Source organism: Haliotis cracherodii, unplaced genomic scaffold (genome assembly GCF_022045235.1).
Source record: "Haliotis cracherodii isolate W230 unplaced genomic scaffold, xgHalCrac1.p SCAF_9, whole genome shotgun sequence".
Classification (NCBI taxonomy): Eukaryota; Metazoa; Mollusca; class Gastropoda; order Lepetellida; family Haliotidae; genus Haliotis; species Haliotis cracherodii.
In genome coordinates, this window is record NW_027266343.1 from 19510439 (window position 1) to 19530054 (window position 19616).

Below are 19616 nucleotides of genomic sequence, written 5' to 3' on the forward strand. Positions count from 1 at the left end.
CTTTGAATTAAAAATTTCATGTAAGTTTGGATGATTCAGAGCTTGGGTTGAAATTGGTTCAATATTTTATCAGCCTTTAGGGATGTATGATGACGACTGAAGGTGTTGATGATGACTGAAGGTGATGATGATGACTGAAGGTGATGACGATGACTGAAGGTGATGATGATGATGATGATAACTGAAGGTTATGACGACTGAAGGTGTTGATGAAGGCTGAAGGTGACGATGAAGACTGAAGGTGATGATGATGACTGAAGGTGATGATGACTGAAGGTGACGATGCAGACTGAAGGTGATGATGATGAATGAAGGTGACGATGATGACTGAAGGTGACGATGATGACTGAAGGTGATGATGATGAATGAAGGTGACGATGATGACTGAAGGTGACGATGATGACTAAGGGTGATGATGATGAGGAGGATCAAGATCATCATGATGTTTAATGTTTACATGCTTCTGTGAAGATTGTTTTACAGTTTGGTTGATATTTCCAATATATATAATTATCATCCCCTGCCACGAAGTGGGCGGATAAATAAACAAAGATTATCAGTCCGCCCCACTTCTCAAAGGGGACCAATTTTCTCAAAAATTATTTGAGTCAGACAAATAAAATTTTACACACAGATGTTACTGGTCATGGTCACAAATGAGTTTGAAACTTGTTTATGGCTCTTGCTCTATACTTTTGAACTTTGTGCATACAATGGGAAATGAAGACAGGTCTTCTCAGTAACTACTGAAGTTACATGAATGAAAGTTTGCATGCTTATCTAAGAGATACATGTCAAGACGGCGTTCGAAAATTGGTCCTGTCAATTATTGTTTTACAGAGTTATGGCCCTTGCTCCGTGATTGTTGACTTTGTGCATAGTGTGGGCAATGGGGACAAGTTTTCTCAGAAACTACTGAAGTTACATGAATGAAAGTTTGCATGCTTATCTAAGAGATTTTGTCAAGACTGAGTGATTTTGGCCAGAGAAGGGTCCTTTTGTGTGTATTAATTTCACATTTAATTATTTCATCTGATGACATAAGGCGGCCCAGGTGCCTATCTCTTCTCAAGGCTTTATAGGGCTTTTTTATAGTTAATATTCACTAATATATGAACAAACAACAATGTGCCCCATGGCGGGGGATAGTGATAATCTTGTTTTCTTGTTTCAAGTACAACAGACTTGTAATATTCTATTTGCACAATTTTGTGAAATATTTGTTGGTAACACAGTAAGTATGGTAAGTTACCTTCAGCATATTTTTGTCAAATTTGAACAAACTTAGGAATTCCCCCTGTGTAGTATTTTGCTATAAAACTCCAATATTAGATAAATGATTGTGGAGGTCAGAGTGTGTGTAAATCAGCATAGATTTCATTGTCCGTGCTGTCAGTATTGACATTTGATTGATAGCACTTGCCTGTCCAACCTCCATTCAGTTTGCTCAGTGTATTAGATTTAATAGTCCCACACACGGTACTGATGGCTGCAGTGCGTCTTACTGCATTTACTCACTTAGTTTCAGCAAGAACATAATTCAACCATGCACAGATCAAGTGCAGTTTGTGCCCTGAGACTGATAACGAAATGCTGTGGCAGATTTGAGACGTTTTCACAAATAACACGATATTTCACTTGCAAGAGGCTTGCAAGGTCACTAGCTGATTGTAGTGTAATCAGAATAAACATAGGAAATATCAATACCCCTCCCACAAATGAGGGCCTTCATTTGAATTATACAGGATCTGTCATTCCTCAGGTTCAGTCAACTAATCTATGTGTGTAGGTTTCAGTCAATCAGGTTATTTATGTAGATTTCTGTCAATCAATTTATGTATGTAGATTTCTGTCAGTCAATTTATGTATGTAGATTTCTGTCAGTCAATTTATGTATGTAGGTTTCTGTCAATCAATTTATGTATGTAGATTTCTGTCAGTCAATTTATGTATGTAGGTTTCTGTCAATCAATTTATGTATGTAGATTTCTGTCAGTCAATTTATGTATGTAGGTTTCTGTCAGTCAATTTATGTATGTAGGTTTCAATCAATCAGTTGATGTATGTAGGTTTCTGTCAATCAGTTTATTTATGTAGATTTCTGTCAATCAGTTTATTCATGTAGATTTGAGCCAATCAATTTATGTATGTAGGTTTCACTCAATCAGTTTATGCTTGTAGATTTCTGTTAATGAATTTATGAACATATATTTCAGTCAATGAATTTGTGTACATATGTTTCAGTCAATCAGTTTATGTATGTAATTTCAGTCAATTTATTCATGTAGATTTCTGTCAATCCATTTATGTATGTGGGTTTCAGGTCAATCAATTTGTGTATGTAAGTTTCACTCAATCTATGTATGCAGTTTCATTCACCTTGCATATTTGTTATCAACAAGGTCCTCTCAGGGACAGGATCAGGCATGTATTAACCCTTCAAAGTGAAATTTTTATCCTCAATATTTATAGAGTCTTTTGTATGAACAAGTGTTCTCTTGTATGTAGCGATTTCAAATAGATGTTAACTGGATGAGAACGTCGTTTATTCAGTTGAGGTTCCTGGATCCTGGCTGTACATAGCGTCAGGGAAGTACACACAAACCATTGTTGTTGTACAAATACCTTCTCCATGGGGTGATAAGTACAATAGCAGATAAAACTCTTCAGGTGTGACTGCAAGCCTGCGCAAATGCTTTACAGCAAACACATTACTCTCTTTAAAAGCAACAAACTTTCAAATTAGATTTAAGAAACATTTGTAGTTATACTTGAAACAATTTAAAATTACATTCAAACAAGTAGCCAGACTATTATTTAGCTTCGGTTTAAAGCAAAGTAGACACAAGTTTCGGATAACATCTTCTTTATATTACTGTGAAGGCGACATTTCAGTATAGATCCTTATACTGCTGTCAAGCAAGACTGAGCTATACCGAAACGTCGCCTTTACAGTAAATAAAGAAGTTGTTATCCATAAATTGTGTCTACTTTGTCATCTGTCAACTTCTAAGTAATGCCTATGAAACAATTCCATATCAGGGGGGGTAATCACTTTCAGAATTATGACTCATCATGCTATGAGCAAATGACTGACTATCAACCTTTAGTCTGCGAGCAATTTTATCACCTAGATTGATCTAAAAAAAATTGACATACATCAAAGTAAAGAACTTTTGTCATATGTGATTTTTTTAAAACCTGATCAATTACCAAACTTTTGAGTTATTCTGAGTATGAATCTATTAACTCATAACACCACTTCTGTAAATTTTGTCACGGGTAAATGTTTTAACTATTGAAGCTAACTTAAGAATTAAAAAAATGTAGCAGTGGATTATGCGAGTGTGTATTGTATTAAAACAAAATATACATGACTCTTAGAACTATGTACAGATTACCATGGGGCCATCCAGGACTAGATCAGAAAGCTTCGCCTGCTTCTAATGTCCTTGTTCCACAGGATTATAAAACATGCCAAATAATAGATCATTTGTTTTCTTTAAAGATATATGTTTTGTGTAACCACTTCTCTTTAGTACCTCTTAACCATAATAATAACTGAAAAAAGTTAGCTTGCTTGCTACAGATATGAGAGTTTTGGTTATGAAACTTCTTTAAAAACCCAAATGTTTCATATCCATTTTATATGAAACATGACCTATGTTGGGATATCATATTAATGTCAAGAAATGAGAACTACTTCAGGTAATATTTTGGTTTCAGGTCTGTAATATCAAACTGAGGTGTAAAAACTGTACCTCAGAAGGGTCAGATAATCGTCAGATAAAGCAAATTGCTGCACACTCTCTGCAGTAAGGGAAGCCAGCATCGACCTGTTCTGACTGTAATTGTTCCGGAACTGGTCCCATGTTAATGTTGCTATGTATTACATATGTAGATGGCGGGTGTATCATTGACGGTTGTAAATAGCACAACATAGGAGGGAATAACAAAGAGCCACCTGTAGCGGGCAGGTCACTTTACTGTATGTGTTTACACTGGGCAAGGTGGAAATATCCTAATGAGATCAGTCTATCATAAGGGTCTGGCTTGACACGCATTAGGAAAGCTTTAGACAATTGCTCCAGCTTATGTATTGATGTTATGATCGATCATGACGATAACAAAACCCTGATTACATTCACACTGGACAAGAAAAACAGAAACTCATTTCCTTACTGCATTACGAGCCCAGGAGTTCTTCTGTTGGTCACGTCTGAGAAAGTGTAAAAAAATAATATGGAAAATATGGATGAAAACGAAATAGGGAAAGGCTGAGTGTTGATAGTATTTTGTTTACATCTTAATTAATCAGTTTGAATGTTGTCTTTTCATTTAACTATGCGTGGAAAAGATTTACTAATTCAAGATGTCATGTGGTATCATATTTTGGGAAAACTGATGTAAATAACATCATCACTAGGGATTGTTATAATGTGTAAAATTACAACATTGATAAGGTTGATAATTACAATATCTAAAATGACAACAACATGGTTATTGAGGATGATAATAAGAATTGTGTAACTAGAAACAATTAAAAAACATATCATAACAATTGTTAAAATAACAACATATGATGAGCGATAATTACAATTGTGAAATAACATCAATATGAATGATAATGATAGTGTAAAATAACATTAATAACAATGGTCACAGTATTAATAAGAGGATAATAACATTTTTTAAGTATCATTAATAATTGTTTTGTTAGTTTGTGTCTGCAATAGTTTCTACATGATTTATTGGCCAAGATAAGTTTAATGATAAAACCCTGTCCAATCTAACCCAGCTAGATGTCATTGTTCCCTCAACTCATAATACTGGAGGTGTCTATCCTGTTTATGTTACTCATTCAAAAAGCATGAGTCAGTGAATCCCCTCTATAACACCGAAATGTATGTATGTACATTGACGTCTATATCAGCTACAAGTACATTGTCAATTCACAACAATGTAGGTCACTATCAGTTTGAACATCTTCAGCTGTAGCATACACAAACAAAATTCGGTAATTTCTTTGTTATAGTGGAGATAATGGCACAAGAGGCTCCAGTTTCGGGGAAACTGATTTGTTATTCAACATACGAGAGCCGTGTTGTGTTAATACATAAAAAAGGCTGATAATAGTGGATAGCGAAATAGATTGCAATAGACGAGAAAGCAGATGAAGTGGCAGTGAGGCAGCCCAATGGGCTGTTTGTATAACCTGTTTAGTCTTGTAGCCCTCTCTCTACATTATGGCAGCCTTAAGCTGTGTTTATAGCTCATCGGGAATGTTTAATATTTAATATACCAGTCTTTCATAAGTGGAAAAGATGTTCGTGTATGGGTTTCGACGTTTTGGGCCAAATTTCTGCAGATGTAGGTGTAACATTTTGATCATTTTAGTACTTCTGACGTGCATTAAAAATTAACATTAATTTTCTTCAAATTTGTTTTAATGATTATATCTAGTCTGGAAAATGAAAATTAATAGTAATTTTTGTATTATTCACAATATAGTCTTATATTTGTTCTTGTTAATGGCCTACTTCAGAACATGATTTTTGATTAAAGTAGATTAAATTGGCAAATGTACCTTCAGATTTACTTAAGTTTTGAAAGTAAGTACATTTCAGATTATGTAGACGCACAGTAACACGATCCTGCCTTTGTGATGTTCTTTAATCAGCAACATGAGATGTTCGGCACATTAACTTGATTTACAGTTCTGAGGCACTGAAGGTGACAGTCAAATATAAAAATAAATGTTTATTGTGTTAATTTAAACTGAGAAATTGAAACACAAGAAGTTGCCTAGTGAGAATGGCTTTATAATGACCACCATGTTACTTCCAGTTGGGGTCAAAGGTCAAACTGCCCACTGAGATGACCATGAGAGAAGGTGAGCTGTCAAGTGGGATTTTGTCTGTTAGCTCGTGGCCGCCCCTGGCGCACGTACTGGTCACACAGACAGTGTTTGATCTCACGACAGTGTGCCTGGGTATCACTATAAGTACATGTAACATCGGTACATTAGTGCAACAAACTAAAGAAACTGACAGCAGTAGAGTTTAGTGAAGGAAACTGATATACATGTTTTATCGAAAATAAATGAACCCAGGTATTTTCCAATGCAAGATGTTCCCTGCGTATTTCTATGGCATAAGTAGGTCCATAATGAAATTGATGTTGGTATATTTTATGTTAAGGAACTGATGCATCAATTTCAGTGCAAGAACTAAACACAGGTTATCACATTTCAGTGCAAGAAATTAACGAAGGTTATCACATTTCAGTGCAAGCAGTACACAAAGGTTATCACATTTCAGTGCAAGAACTAAACACAGGTTATCACATTTCAGTGCAAGAAATTAACGAAGGTTATCACATTTCAGTGCAAGCCGTAAACAAAGGTTATCACATTTCAGTGCAAGAAATAAACAAAGGTTATCACATTTCAGTGCAAGAAATAAACAAAGGTTATCACATTTCAGTGCAAGCAGTAAACAAAGGTTATCACATTTCAGTGCAAGAAATAAACAAAGGTTATCACATTTCAGTGCAAGCAGTAAACAAAGGTTATCTCATTTCAGTGCAAGCAGTAAACAAAGGTTATCACATTTCAGTGCAAGAAATTGACACAGGTTATCACACTTCAGTGCAAGCAGTAAACAAAGGTTATCACATTTCAGTGCAAGAAATAAACAAACTATTACATTTCAGTGCAAGAAGTAAACAAAGGTTATCACATTTCAGTGCAAGAAATTGACACAGGTATATTTATAAGTGCAAGAAATTCTTTTGACTTACTATAGTGTTTGTTTTTGTGTTAAGAAGATGACTATTCTTCATGGGATTACTGTGTAAGTGAATATTGCCTTTATTGTTAGGTTTTTGAAAATGTTGATGGTTGTAGATGAGTTAAACGACTTGATGTGAATGAAGGTGAGATTCTTCTGTCCTTGAGAAACGGTTCACAGAGGATATGATGGAATTAACACTTAACAAAGTAATATTGATAATAGAATAATAAACATAATTGAATGATTTGCATAGGATGCACTGAAGGTAGCAGATGTCACTAGATGATGATGGTGATGATGATGATGATGAGACTGGTGGCTATACCATCCTGTCCATCTCATGCTGAGGAAATAGCTGTAAGTTTAAGATTAAAAAAAGACAAATCAGCTTTAACAGTGTTTAAATGGGAGGATGAAAATGTTATATTCACCCTTCTTAAAAAAAGCCTTTCATAGATGGGTGCTTTTAAAGCATTTCAAGTAAGTCAACCAAATGAAAACAAAGGAAATTTTTTTTACAGCTTTGCATCTCAGTTAAACTTGGTCAATCTTGACATAATGGAGCTTAACAATACCAAAGTTTAACTTTGATAGGATTTCTTCCATCATGTGATTTGCACTCAAGCTATGATTGCCGGCACGGAAATAGATCATCAGGTCAACAATGGTTCACTTGAATCTATTTGTAATTTGTTCAACTGAAATGCATCTTGTTCAAATAAGGGTCATTTCTTATCTTTACATTGAAGTATCTTCAGTGCTAACAAAAACCAATGTTTTCCCCAAATTTTGATATGCAGTGAGATACATATTCAATGACCGAGATTGCATTGTGCAAATGTATTTAATTACCAAACAGCCAAATGTACCGATGTTTCATAAATCATTTGCTGCTTGCATCATTAGCAGGCCTCGATGTAAGCCGAGGTGGAACAGTTAGGACCACATCGTCTGAATGATTCTAAATAAAAATATATGCCCCCCCCCCCGTTACATATTAAGTTATATAACACCAGTGGTCTGTTGTAGAGTGGGTGGCGCGTTATAAGGAAGCGTGTTATAACGAGGAATGATATTTACATGGTTGTAGATTACAGGCAAGATGAGCCTGGCTACATATTCTTGGCCCATTGCTAATGCTGAAATATTATTCACTTTGCTTTCCTGTTTGTGTAAGAGCAGGATATGCGAGGCCCTTTGATAAACACAATTATTACATGAAATGATAAAATATCTGACATTCAAGTGCATTAGATTTTTTGTATCTTGGTAATGTAATTATTGGGATATTGGTTTCAAATAGTTGAAACATCATGTGTAAATTTGGTTTTTTATATACTTTGACAACAGAATCTCAGGTTTAGGTGACATTTAGTCAGTGTAGAAAATATACCACAATCTGGATCTGAAGGGATGCACATTTTATGTGAATCAGTCATCATTTATAAACATTCATTTAAAATTAATGAAAAACATTTGCAAAAATTAATAGGTGAAAACAGTAATTCTGTCTGTGAACCATCTGCTGCTGTCAAATATTAACATCATTAGAAAATATAAATATATTGAAAAATTCAAATATGTGAGAATTTGTGATACAAAAAGTCTGTTTTCAGAACAAAATGATAAAAATATTAAAAAGTGCTGCAGAAATAATGACAAGGATGTGACCTGTTTTGCATTGAAGAATGTAATCAGCTGATCGACTGCAATGTAATTTATTGTGCTGTTAGACAGGCACTAGTGTTCCCATAGGTACTGAAATTGATCAGTTGTATGTTTCGGTTGTCAGTCATCTCTCTCTCAACAAAGAAATGTCAATTGCCCTGTTTATGTTTATTTATGCATGTTGCAAGGTCAGCTTCTGAATGCAATATTCATCAATAATATATCATTTCCTTTGAAGCAACTATTTCATCATTTCATTGAAAAAATAAAATAATCACTAAATATTTAGCAGTTTCATTGCGAATAGTACATTTGGTCTTTTTTTTTATTCTTTGCCACAAATAATGTTCATTTCCTAACAAATCAGCTTAATATGAATCAATAATCCAGCCATGTGCAATTTCTGCTTTGATGCTCTGGGTAAAGGGAGGTAACTCTGTGACTATTGATTACTTCAGAGTTTTTCTGCTGTTATCTGAGCATCCACTTGTAATTGTTGGGTGATTGACGAAGATGTTTTACTAAATAAAATTTAAGCATATTTTGAAGACTGTAGAAGATAATTGTTTTGGGTTGACAAATTCTGGCATAATGCAATAGACATGACATTGACGAGATAAATTTGACATGTATGAGATATTTGTCCTATAACAACATGCCAGTATTGATCATAGACAACTCCAGCTGTGCAATCTATTACATTCTCAATTATTCCTCTTTATAATGCAGCTATGGATTTTTGGACGGATCGGCTTCACCATTTATGGTTATCAAAAATGCTGACGAACGACTACAAAATGTTGGTTCTGCTAATGGCATTTGATGTTGAAGAGACAAGAATTGATCTATGTTTAGTTTTCGCCTCACAAATGTTATCTAGGAGAAAGACGATGCTTTATATTTTAATAAATCAATCGTTGATTCATAATTAAGTGTGTCTTTTTCGGATAATCCTGCTTAGATAGATGTGATATTTAAATATGAATATGATATGATGCGATCCATCTGAGACTATTAATATATTTTCCCATACAGATGAATTAATATCTGCTTGGAATGTGAATACATCACCATGTTTTCACATAATACAACAACTGGACAGCTGACGCAGAGTGTTGGAACGACAACATATTTGGTTGAAACTTGGGATTTCATAAGCAACCTGTTTCTGATTTAAGTTAATTAGAGTTTCAAGTCTGAATCTTAGCCAGGGATGTAGGTTGCAGCTGAAGCCATTTGTCCAGGTGTTGAATTTAAATTAAGTTAATGAAGTAAAATAACAGATTTTTTTGCAGGACATGAAATGTTTCAAAATCTGCTGTCACATCAATTGCAATGGTTGTCATATATCACATTGGAGTTTGCAGTGCATTAGAAATATCTCTTTTTTTTGTGGATGAATTATTCAAGGTTTTTTTTTCAGTACATACTTTATATAGTGTTATCAGTCAAAAGCAGTTTTGTTAAAACAGCATTAACTGTTTTGCTTACACCATCATAAGAGAAAACCTTTTGTCACAATTGACTACTATACAAGAACACATCACAGCAATGTGTTGTATCAAAGTATCGATTAGTAGTAATACTCCCAGTGTTCCCGTTTGCAGATAATAACAGCACATAATATCAAAATAAAATTGTTATGTTTCTTCTGGAAAAGAAATCATGCAGAACATAATGTGGTTTCAATCATTTTTTTCTTTCCTTTTAAAAAAAATGGTTTATATGTATGCTAAACATAAAAGTTGAAATGTTACCATTTCTGATCTGCCAACTACAGTAAGTATTTAAAGGACAATTTACATGATACAGCAAATGGTGATTTTTTTTCTTCATCTGAAGGGAATTTTAAGTCAAATTGAAATGTATGTTCTATAGAAATGTTTACATGGTTTACTGGGCTTTCACAAGAAAAGACATTTCCACAGGTTGAAGCAGGTCGGTACAAGCTGCAAGTGTCCTGTTTTTTCAGCCTGAGGTAGATCCATGACTCGCAGTTTGACTTGAAGGCCAGTGCAGCTGCGAATTATCAAGTAGATGAGGTTGCTTCTGTAGATAGGGATCATACAGGGTAGACAGTCAGGCCCAAAGTGAGCCTGGAGGAGGCCAGGAGCAGTAGAGGCTTCATGCAGATTACAAAAGTATGACTTCTTAATGAGCAAGATTTCTTTCTTTTTTATTTCCAGCATGAAATCCTTGCTCTTTCTGAGAAATTAATTCTTCGTCTGGATGATCTGGTGACATTGATAGCGGAGGATGTTCCCTGGTCAGATGGTCTAAAGGCGTTCTGTGAGGACGATGGTCAGACAGATTTGACCCACAATGATGAACTGGTCCAGGCCTTCCGGAGCAATAACTGTGGATTACAGTTTAATGACGTCAAAAAGGAGAAAGAACTCATTGGTAGGGCGTAGGAACATAGTATCTCATGAATGTCAGGGTTAGGAAAATTGTATCACAAAAATAGAAGAATATTTTTCTTTCAATAACTTCTTATCTAGATATTTGAGATTTAGAATAAGGTTAATGAAATTTTGTCGTGACAGTTTGGAGACTAAGTGATAATATATAACAGTTATTAGCTGTGTAAGTACTTACGTTCAGATTAGGAAAGCAACAGAAGTCATGAAAATGGTATTGATTATTTCTAAGATCAAATTTGATCAAAGACGGTTTCAGACAAAGATAAATGATTTAAGAAAATGAGGTTGAATTGACCAGATTGTCTTCTTCAGATAACAGTTTACTTTGATAAGCCAACCTTTTTCTAATACTTGGATCAGGGAAGGAAAAGTCTGTGTTTGTTTGTTTGTGCTGACAATATAACCTCTTATGTATAAATCTGCCGGGACAGGTTTAATTTTCTCCTAAAATGTAGTTATGTTACAAGATTCACTGGTCCAGAATATGCTGTTTGTTACACCGTTGCATTAAGTTCATGGCATCTTATCCGGCATTGTTGTCACGAAGTTCAAATTTAAGGACTACTGTTGATGGGGTTGTTAGCATCCTTTCTCATCAATACATGTACTACTAATGTATAACAATTCTATGTTAACTGCTCCAACTTAATTAAGTTAATTTAAAGATGAAAGATCTTCCCTGAAAAGCTAACGCCATACATGCTGCACCCAGTCAAACTGAAGACTTTGAGATTAAAATTAAGAAACTGATGCAAGTTTCATGTTGCAATAAATACTTGTTGTATGTTATCTTTTAAAAGGAAGTGATTCCAAATGTCATGATCTGCCCCCAGGTGACGTGGGTGTACCAGACAGTGTCCAGCAGGTGGTCATCATGAGCTATCCCCAGTACTGCCGGTACCGCACCGTCCTCAAGCGCTTGGAGAACATGATGGACAAATGGCTGCGAAACGCCATCGTCAGCGCCATCGGTGGATTCTCAGTGAGGTCCAGGAACTGTCGCATAATGTTCTGCAGGGAAACTTTCTACCATCCTGAGTTGGAGGATTTTGAGTTACGCTGTGATCATCTAGGTGGGTAATTCATAGGTCGACATCCTTCATTGTCTGCTGAGATCATCTAGGTGGGTAATTCATAGGTCGACACCCTTCATTGTCTGCTGAGATCATCTAGGTGGGTAATTCATAGGTCGACATCCTCCATTGTCTGCTGGGATCATCTAGGTGGGTAATTCAAAGGTCAACATCCTCCATTGTCTGCTGGGATCATCTAGGTGGGTAATTCAAAGGTCAACATCCTCCATTGTCTGCTGGGATCATCTAGGTGGGTAATTCAAAGGTCAACATCCTTCATTGTCTGCTGTGATCATCTATGTGGGTAATTCATAGGTTGACATCCTCCAATGGTTGCTGGGATCATCTATGTGAGTAGTTCATAGGTCGACATCCTCCATTGTCTGCTGCGATCATCTATGTGGGTAATTCATAGGTCGATATCCTCCATTGTCTGCTGAGATCATCTAGGTGGGTAATTCATAGGTTGACATCCTCCAATGGTTGCTGGGATCATCTATGTGAGTAGTTCATAGGTCGACATCCTCCATCGTCTGCTGAGATCATCTAGGTGGGTAATTCATAGGTTGACATCCTTCATTGTCTGCTGAGATCATCTAGGTGGGTAATTCATAGGTCGACATCCTTCATTGTCTGCTGAGATCATCTAGGTGGGTAATTCATAGGTCGATATCCTTCATTGTCTGCTGAGATCATCTAGGTGGGTAATTCATAGGTCGACATCCTCCATTGTCTGCTGTGATCATCTAGGTGGGTAATTCATAGGTTGACATCCTTCATTGTCTGCTGGGATTGTCTAGGTGGGTAATTCATAGGTTGACATCCTTCATTGTCTGCTGAGATCATCTAGGTGGGTAATTCATAGGTCGACATCCTTCATTGTCTGCTGGGATCATCTAGGTGGGTAATTCATAGGTCGACATCCTCCATTGTCTGCTGAGATCATCTAGGTGGGTAGTTCATAGGTTGACACCCTTCATTGTCTGCTGGGATCATCTAGGTGGGTAATTCATAGGTCGACATCCTCCATTGTCTGCTGTGATCATCTATGTGGGTAGTTCATAGGTTGACATCCTTCATTGTCTGCTGAGATCATCTAGGTGGGTAATTCATAGGTCGACATCCTTCATTGTCTGCTGAGATCATCTAGGTGGGTAATTCATAGGTCGACATCCTCCATTGTCTGCTGAGATCATCTAGGTGGGTAGTTCATAGGTTGACACCCTTCATTGTCTGCTGGGATCATCTATGTGGGTAATTCATAGGTCGACATCCTTCATTGTCTGCTGTGATCATCTATGTGGGTAGTTCATAGGTTGACATCCTTCATTGTCTGCTGGGATCATCTAGGTGGGTAATTCATAGGTCGACATCCTTCATTGTCTGCTGTGATCATCTATGTGGGTAGTTCATAGGTCGACATCCTCCATTGTCTGCTGTGATCATCTATGTGGGTAGTTCATAGGTCGACATCCTTCATTGTTTGCTGGGATCATCTAGGTGGGTAATTCATAGGTCGACATCCTCCATTGTCTGCTGAGATCATCTAGGTGGGTAGTTCAAGATTGGCATCCTCCATTGTATGCTGAGATCATCTAGGTGGGTAGTTCAAGATCGTCTTCCTCCATTGTCTGCTGAGATCATCTATGTGGTTAGTTCATAGGTCGGCATCCTCTCCATTCTATTACAATATATTACAGCATCTTCATTTCAGAAGTGACGTTGTAAGCTCCATCTATCTCATCACAACTTCAGTATCGCCACAGAATGTCTCTCGCTTGTCATCAACAACCAATAACACTTGCTCTCCTAAATGCTAGTTTGGCATAGATCAAGATTCAAAGCAGCCTCATCAAAGTGAGCCCTTGATTTAATTAGAAGTCAGTTAAAAGCAAACTGTTTTCTCGTCACCGTGAGGTATGAAAAGACAGCCAAAGGTTGTAGTGACCAGAGTGAGTCTGACACACACACAAATTTAACAGTGATAGAATTTGTTGCCTATAGATATGAAGGCCGATTGATCAATACACTGACTAATGTTACGATGGTCATGAACATTCATGTTTATGGTACCAGAACTCACATCCTTGTATTACTTCTGGATCAGTGTGACACCTGGAAATTGAGTTCATTTGATGCCCTTGGCCTATGAAGTTCATGTTGTTCATCAAATGTAACTTGACTTCTTTGTTTGGTAGCTCCTAACCTGAAGGGTCGGCCTCGCAAGAAGAAGACTCTCAAACGAGAGTGTTCTCAAGACTCGGACAGTTACGAGGATGGCTCAGACACGTCTTCATTAGCATCCACATCACAAGCACCGTCATCAACATCGTCCAGGGTGGGTAGCTGACAGCTGCATTTGTTCATTTTCAAATGTATATCATATGTAAAATTCAAAGAGTGTCCAAGATCATGTATTTTGTCTGAGTTTCAAAGTAATGGCTATAGATCCCATGATGAATGATGAATATTCATGAGACTACATCGTTTTCTTATGATGGAATGAATAATCAATGAGGTCATAGCATTTCTAGAGGGATTGAGAAAATCTGTTGGTTAATATTTCATTCTGGTATTTCTTAAAAACAAATCATTAAATAACATGAATTTACTTTTGACCTTGACCTTTCAGCCTCGGAGAAGGTCAAGTCAGAATGGGTTAGGCTGGGAAAAAGGTGGCAGCAAAGTCACAAAAGAAGAGCAGAACTTTATGATAAGTCTCCACAAGTTCATGAGAAATCGACAGACACCCATCGACAGGGTTCCATCATTGGGATTCAAACAGAGTAAGCTGACTTTCCAAATAGGTGCAGATTCATTGTATGATGCTGTGATTAGACATTGCAGACTAAATATGTAACTTGGTCATACTTTCTGATGAGTACACTGTCAGACTCTAATTCAATTGGGTATATAATGAATGCTGTATTGTAGAATGCTAATAAGAACTCATATTGGGACCTGCAAATATTTAGATTGTAAAATTCAAGAAAATGTATATTCACATTCTGTAATAGTCAAAAAGATTATCCGGCTTCCCATTTAACCACATTTTATAATTTTAAGATTCTGGCATTTACTCACCTTTTTCAATTACTTTGTAAAAGTCCCATATAAAACAGGCACTGTATCCATTATCCTGAAAATAGCCCTATAGAATGCTGGCCCACACATTCCTCCCTCTGAGGATCTGCCCCCAAGTTCTCCACAGCGACACAGGCATAGGGTACAGGGTTCTATTCTGCCCCAAATTCTCCACAGCGACACAGGCATAGGGTACAGGGTTCTATTCTGCCCCAAATTCTCCACAGCGACACAGGCATAGGGTACTAGGTTCTATTCTGCCCCAAATTCTCCACAGCGACACAGGCATAGGGTACAGGGTTCTATTCTGCCCCAAATTCTCCACAGCGACACAGGCATAGGGTACAGGGTTCTATTCTGCCCCAAATTCTCCACAGCGACACAGGCATAGGGTACAGGGTTCTATTCTGCCCCAAATTCTCCACAGCGACACAGGCATAGGGTACAGGGTTCTATTCTGCCCCAAATTCTCCACAGCGACACAGGCATAGGGTACTAGGTTCTATTCTGCCCCAAATTCGCCACAGCGACACAGGCATAGGGTACAGGGTTCTATTCTGCCCCAAATTCTCCACAGCGACACAGGCATAGGGTACTAGGTTCTATTCTGCCCCAAATTCTCCACAGCGACACAGGCATAGGGTACAGGGTTCTATTCTGCCCCAAATTCTCCACAGCGACACAGGCATAGGGTACTAGGTTCTATTCTGCCCCAAATTCTCCACAGCAACACAGGCATAGGGTACAGGGTTCTATTCTGCCCCAAATTCTCCACAGCGACACAGGCATAGGGTACTAGGTTCTATTCTGCCCCAAATTCTCCACAGCGACACAGGCATAGGTCATTAGGTTCTATTCTGCCCCAAATTCTCCACAGCAACACAGGCATAGGGTACAGGATTCTATTCTGCCCCAAATTCTCCACATCAACACAGGCATAGGGTACAGGATTCTATTCTGCCCCAAATTCTCCACATCAACACAGGCATAGGGTACAGGGTTCTATTCTGCCCCAAATTCTCCACAGCAACACAGGCATAGGGTACAGGGTTCTATTCTGCCCCAAATTCTCCACATCAACACAGGTATAGGGTACAGGGTTCTATTCTGCCCCAAGTTCTACACAGCAACACAGGCATAGGGTACAGGGTACTATTCTGCCCCCAAATTCTCCACAGCAACACAGGCATAGGGTACAGGGTTCTATTCTTACCCAAATTTTCCACAGCAACACAGGCATAGGGTACAGGGTTCTATTCTTTCCCAAATGTTCCACAGCAACACAGGCATAGGGTACAGGACTCTATCCTGCCCCATTTATTACACTAGAACAAGGTGTCTCATCATTAAACAGCCCTACATGTTGTGTGAGATGAGTAGTTTGGACCTGATGTAACGCTGCACCCCGGATGCTGCCATCCTTAATGTTGTCAAGTGTCACTATCATTTCTTCCAGTAGATCTCTACTACTTCTACTCGTATGCGAAGAAACTTGGTGGCTATGACATGGTAAGTCTTGCACAAGCTTCATACTAGTTCAATATGGCCATTAAATGAAGCTGATTTATTCACCACACATTTACAATATATTAGGCTAAAAAAAACAGTCTTGGTTCTCACGCAGTCTGGTGTTTTTATTTCATTTTCAAAACAAAACAAAATTTGGTAAATATTCCGCGTCTCGATCACATGACCCAGGCAGTGAAATGTTGCAATACTAAAAACATTGCGATCTTATATAGCGTGCAGTTACTTCCCTTTACATGTGCATTGCTCAACTGCGCATCTTGTGTTATGGTGATGGCAAATTTAATTATTGAAAACATTTACAATAAAACATCACTAGAATGATGATTTATAAATTCAAATACTGTATTTCACTCATCATGGAATACACTTATGTTGGGAGGCCCTTTCCCATGTTCATTGCACACAACTGTTTATTTGGTAACATACCACAGTAGTTTGAATTCCCTTCCCCTCAAAAAGATGCTTCCTGCCCATACTATTTCAAACGCCATTACCTGAGAACCAATTCTTCTATTTTTTAACCTGCATACTAATCTTGATCAACTTCTAACTGTTGTGGGGGCACAGGTGGCCCAGTCATCTAAGGCTCCATGATTTGCCACGCAGAGTTGCTTCCCTTGGGCACGCCAGAAACCCATGATTGTGGGTTTGAATCCTGGTTCACCCCGATTATGTTTCTAGGTTTGTCAGCACCATACCCGTGCTCGTCGGTTTCACCTAAGTGGTAAATGTCGGAGACCTGCATCACTTCTGGCTTTCCTCCTACATTAAGCTGACATACCGTGATAAAAACTGGAATACTCTTTAAGCAGCGTTAAACCCAACTCACTCACTCACTCTAACCTTAGTGTAATCTCACTAGCCATACACTGGAGTACTAATGTTAAGTATCGAATGCTACAATGACAGAAGGTAGGTACATAGATCTGCTGGATAGTGAAGGCTGGTGTGTCCCATGTCACGTTGTTCTTGTTGTCACAGATCACAGAGAAGAGGCTCTGGAAGCATCTGTATGACAAGCTGGGTGGGCATCCAGGAAGTACTAGTGCTGCCACCTGTACAAGAAGGCATTACGAGAGGTGGGTTTTGACAATGCTAATTTAAATAGTACGGAATGCTCGCCTGTGAAGAGTTGCATCCCTTCTGTGTGATCCTACCATTACGGGTTTGCATTGTTGATTCTTGGTTTGTTAAATTAGCTGATGGGTAACAATGAAATGGTTTTCTGCACTTAATACTTGAATTTTAAAATAATGAAAGACAAACACATTGTTATCGCAATTATAGGGATTGTGTATGGGCTGGTGATGTGCTTCATTCCGGATCGATTATAGATTGGGTATATAAATTAGCATTGATTTTGAAAGCTTGTACAGGGGGGTCGCTTTATAGGCAAAGTCACTTTATAGACGGCAATATACAGTATTCAGAAACATGTTACAGTGTAAGTTTAATTGAAGAAAGTCACCCATTGACATGTGATTAAACACCAATTTTAATGATTCGAACAGCCATACATTTTTGCATCAATCTCAAATTGTATGCATATTGGACACAATATTTTGCATCTGGTGAAACCCTGTGAATAGCTAGGACCTGCCTCATTGCAGGCATTCTTCCCACTTACAGCTGACTCACTGTGATATGTCTACAAAGCAGCATTAAACCAAACTCACTCACTCACTTTCCTTTTGAACTTTGTGCATAGGCTGTAATATAACTTGGGTATAGTGTCACACCCAACTCAGGCCCTCCCAGGGCCTTATGTACTGGGTATGTCACTTCCAGAGCCATTTTCACATCATTGCTCATTAGGCTAAAAGGGGGCACAGGTGGCCCAGTCGTCTAAGGCGCCACGATCGCTGTGCAGAGTTGCGTCCCTTGGGCACGCAAGAAACCTATGATTGTGAGTTCGAATCCTTGTTCGCCCTGATTATGTTTCTAGGTTTGTCAGCACCTGGAACTGGAATACTGTTAAAAGCGGCGTTAAACCCAAATCACTCACACACTCGTTAGGCTAAAAAAAAATAGTCTGGGTTCTCAGGCACTGCCCGCATCATCATAAAGTCTGTCGCACATTTTGTTTTTATTTCCATTTAATAAAAACTCAAACATCCTTAAATATTCCGTGTCTCGAACACACGACCCTGGCAGTGAAATGCTGAAAACAATGCGATCCAATATAGCGTGCAGGTACTTCTCTTTACATGTGCACTGCTTTACTGCTTTACTTTCGTGTTGTGGTCATGATGGCACTAGGAGTTTGACTGCTTGGTTTGCCGTGGTCAAGGAAAACAAGAAATGTACAATAAAACAATGCTAGACATAATGATTTACTAATTAATTCAATGTTATTTGTAAACTGTATGCAGGACAATGTGTCATTCACAGAGATTAAGATTATATGTGTATTTGTCTCGTAAATTAAGCCGGAAATAGCAATAAATACTTAATGTCATGGCCAATATCATAACTAAAAATAAATTTCAATACAGTGATTGGAAGACTGATGAATTAGTATCTTGAACAACTGATGTTCGTTTCAAGGCAAGCTCATCGTGGGTTCAAGTGATTTGCCGATCAGTTCATACACGATTTCATCGAAATTAATGTAAACAAATTTGAATTAAATCTTGGATAAAAGTAATATGATGGATTACAAACGTAAGTCCAGATACAGAGTGAACGCTTTTAAAACCAGATAGTATAAGAACAGGACTTACTTGCGTACTTTAGTACGGATTCGTTGACTTGCTTCTTCCAGTGTTGTTTTCCCACGTTAACATCTTCGCCTTGTGAAATATATATTTATATGCATGTATTATGCACACACTGGTCGCCCAAAGTAGTCAAAGACTGCATTTTACTCATTAAGGAATACACATGTAGGGAGGCCCTTTTCAAGGTTGCATGTTAATTTGGTTACATACTACTGTAGTTTGCCCCCCCCACCAAAAAAACCCACCCATCCGCACAATTTTCCAAAGCCATTGCTTTGCCATTGAGAACAAATTTTTTCTGTCTTTTTAAGCCTTATATCAATC

At 37.8% G+C, this 19616-nt stretch overlaps 1 protein-coding gene across 1 annotated transcript in view; it reads left to right on the forward strand.

The window, feature by feature from the left end:
* Positions 1–19616, forward strand: part of LOC139452175 (AT-rich interactive domain-containing protein 5B-like) — a 67905-nt gene that overhangs the window by 37567 nt on the left and 10722 nt on the right. The window contains exons 3-8 of the mRNA XM_071233537.1: positions 10649–10865; positions 11719–11958; positions 14157–14296; positions 14591–14744; positions 16499–16551; positions 17554–17651. Coding sequence (XP_071089638.1) covers positions 10649–10865; positions 11719–11958; positions 14157–14296; positions 14591–14744; positions 16499–16551; positions 17554–17651 — 902 coding nt within the window. The remainder of the gene's footprint in view (positions 1–10648; positions 10866–11718; positions 11959–14156; positions 14297–14590; positions 14745–16498; positions 16552–17553; positions 17652–19616) is intronic.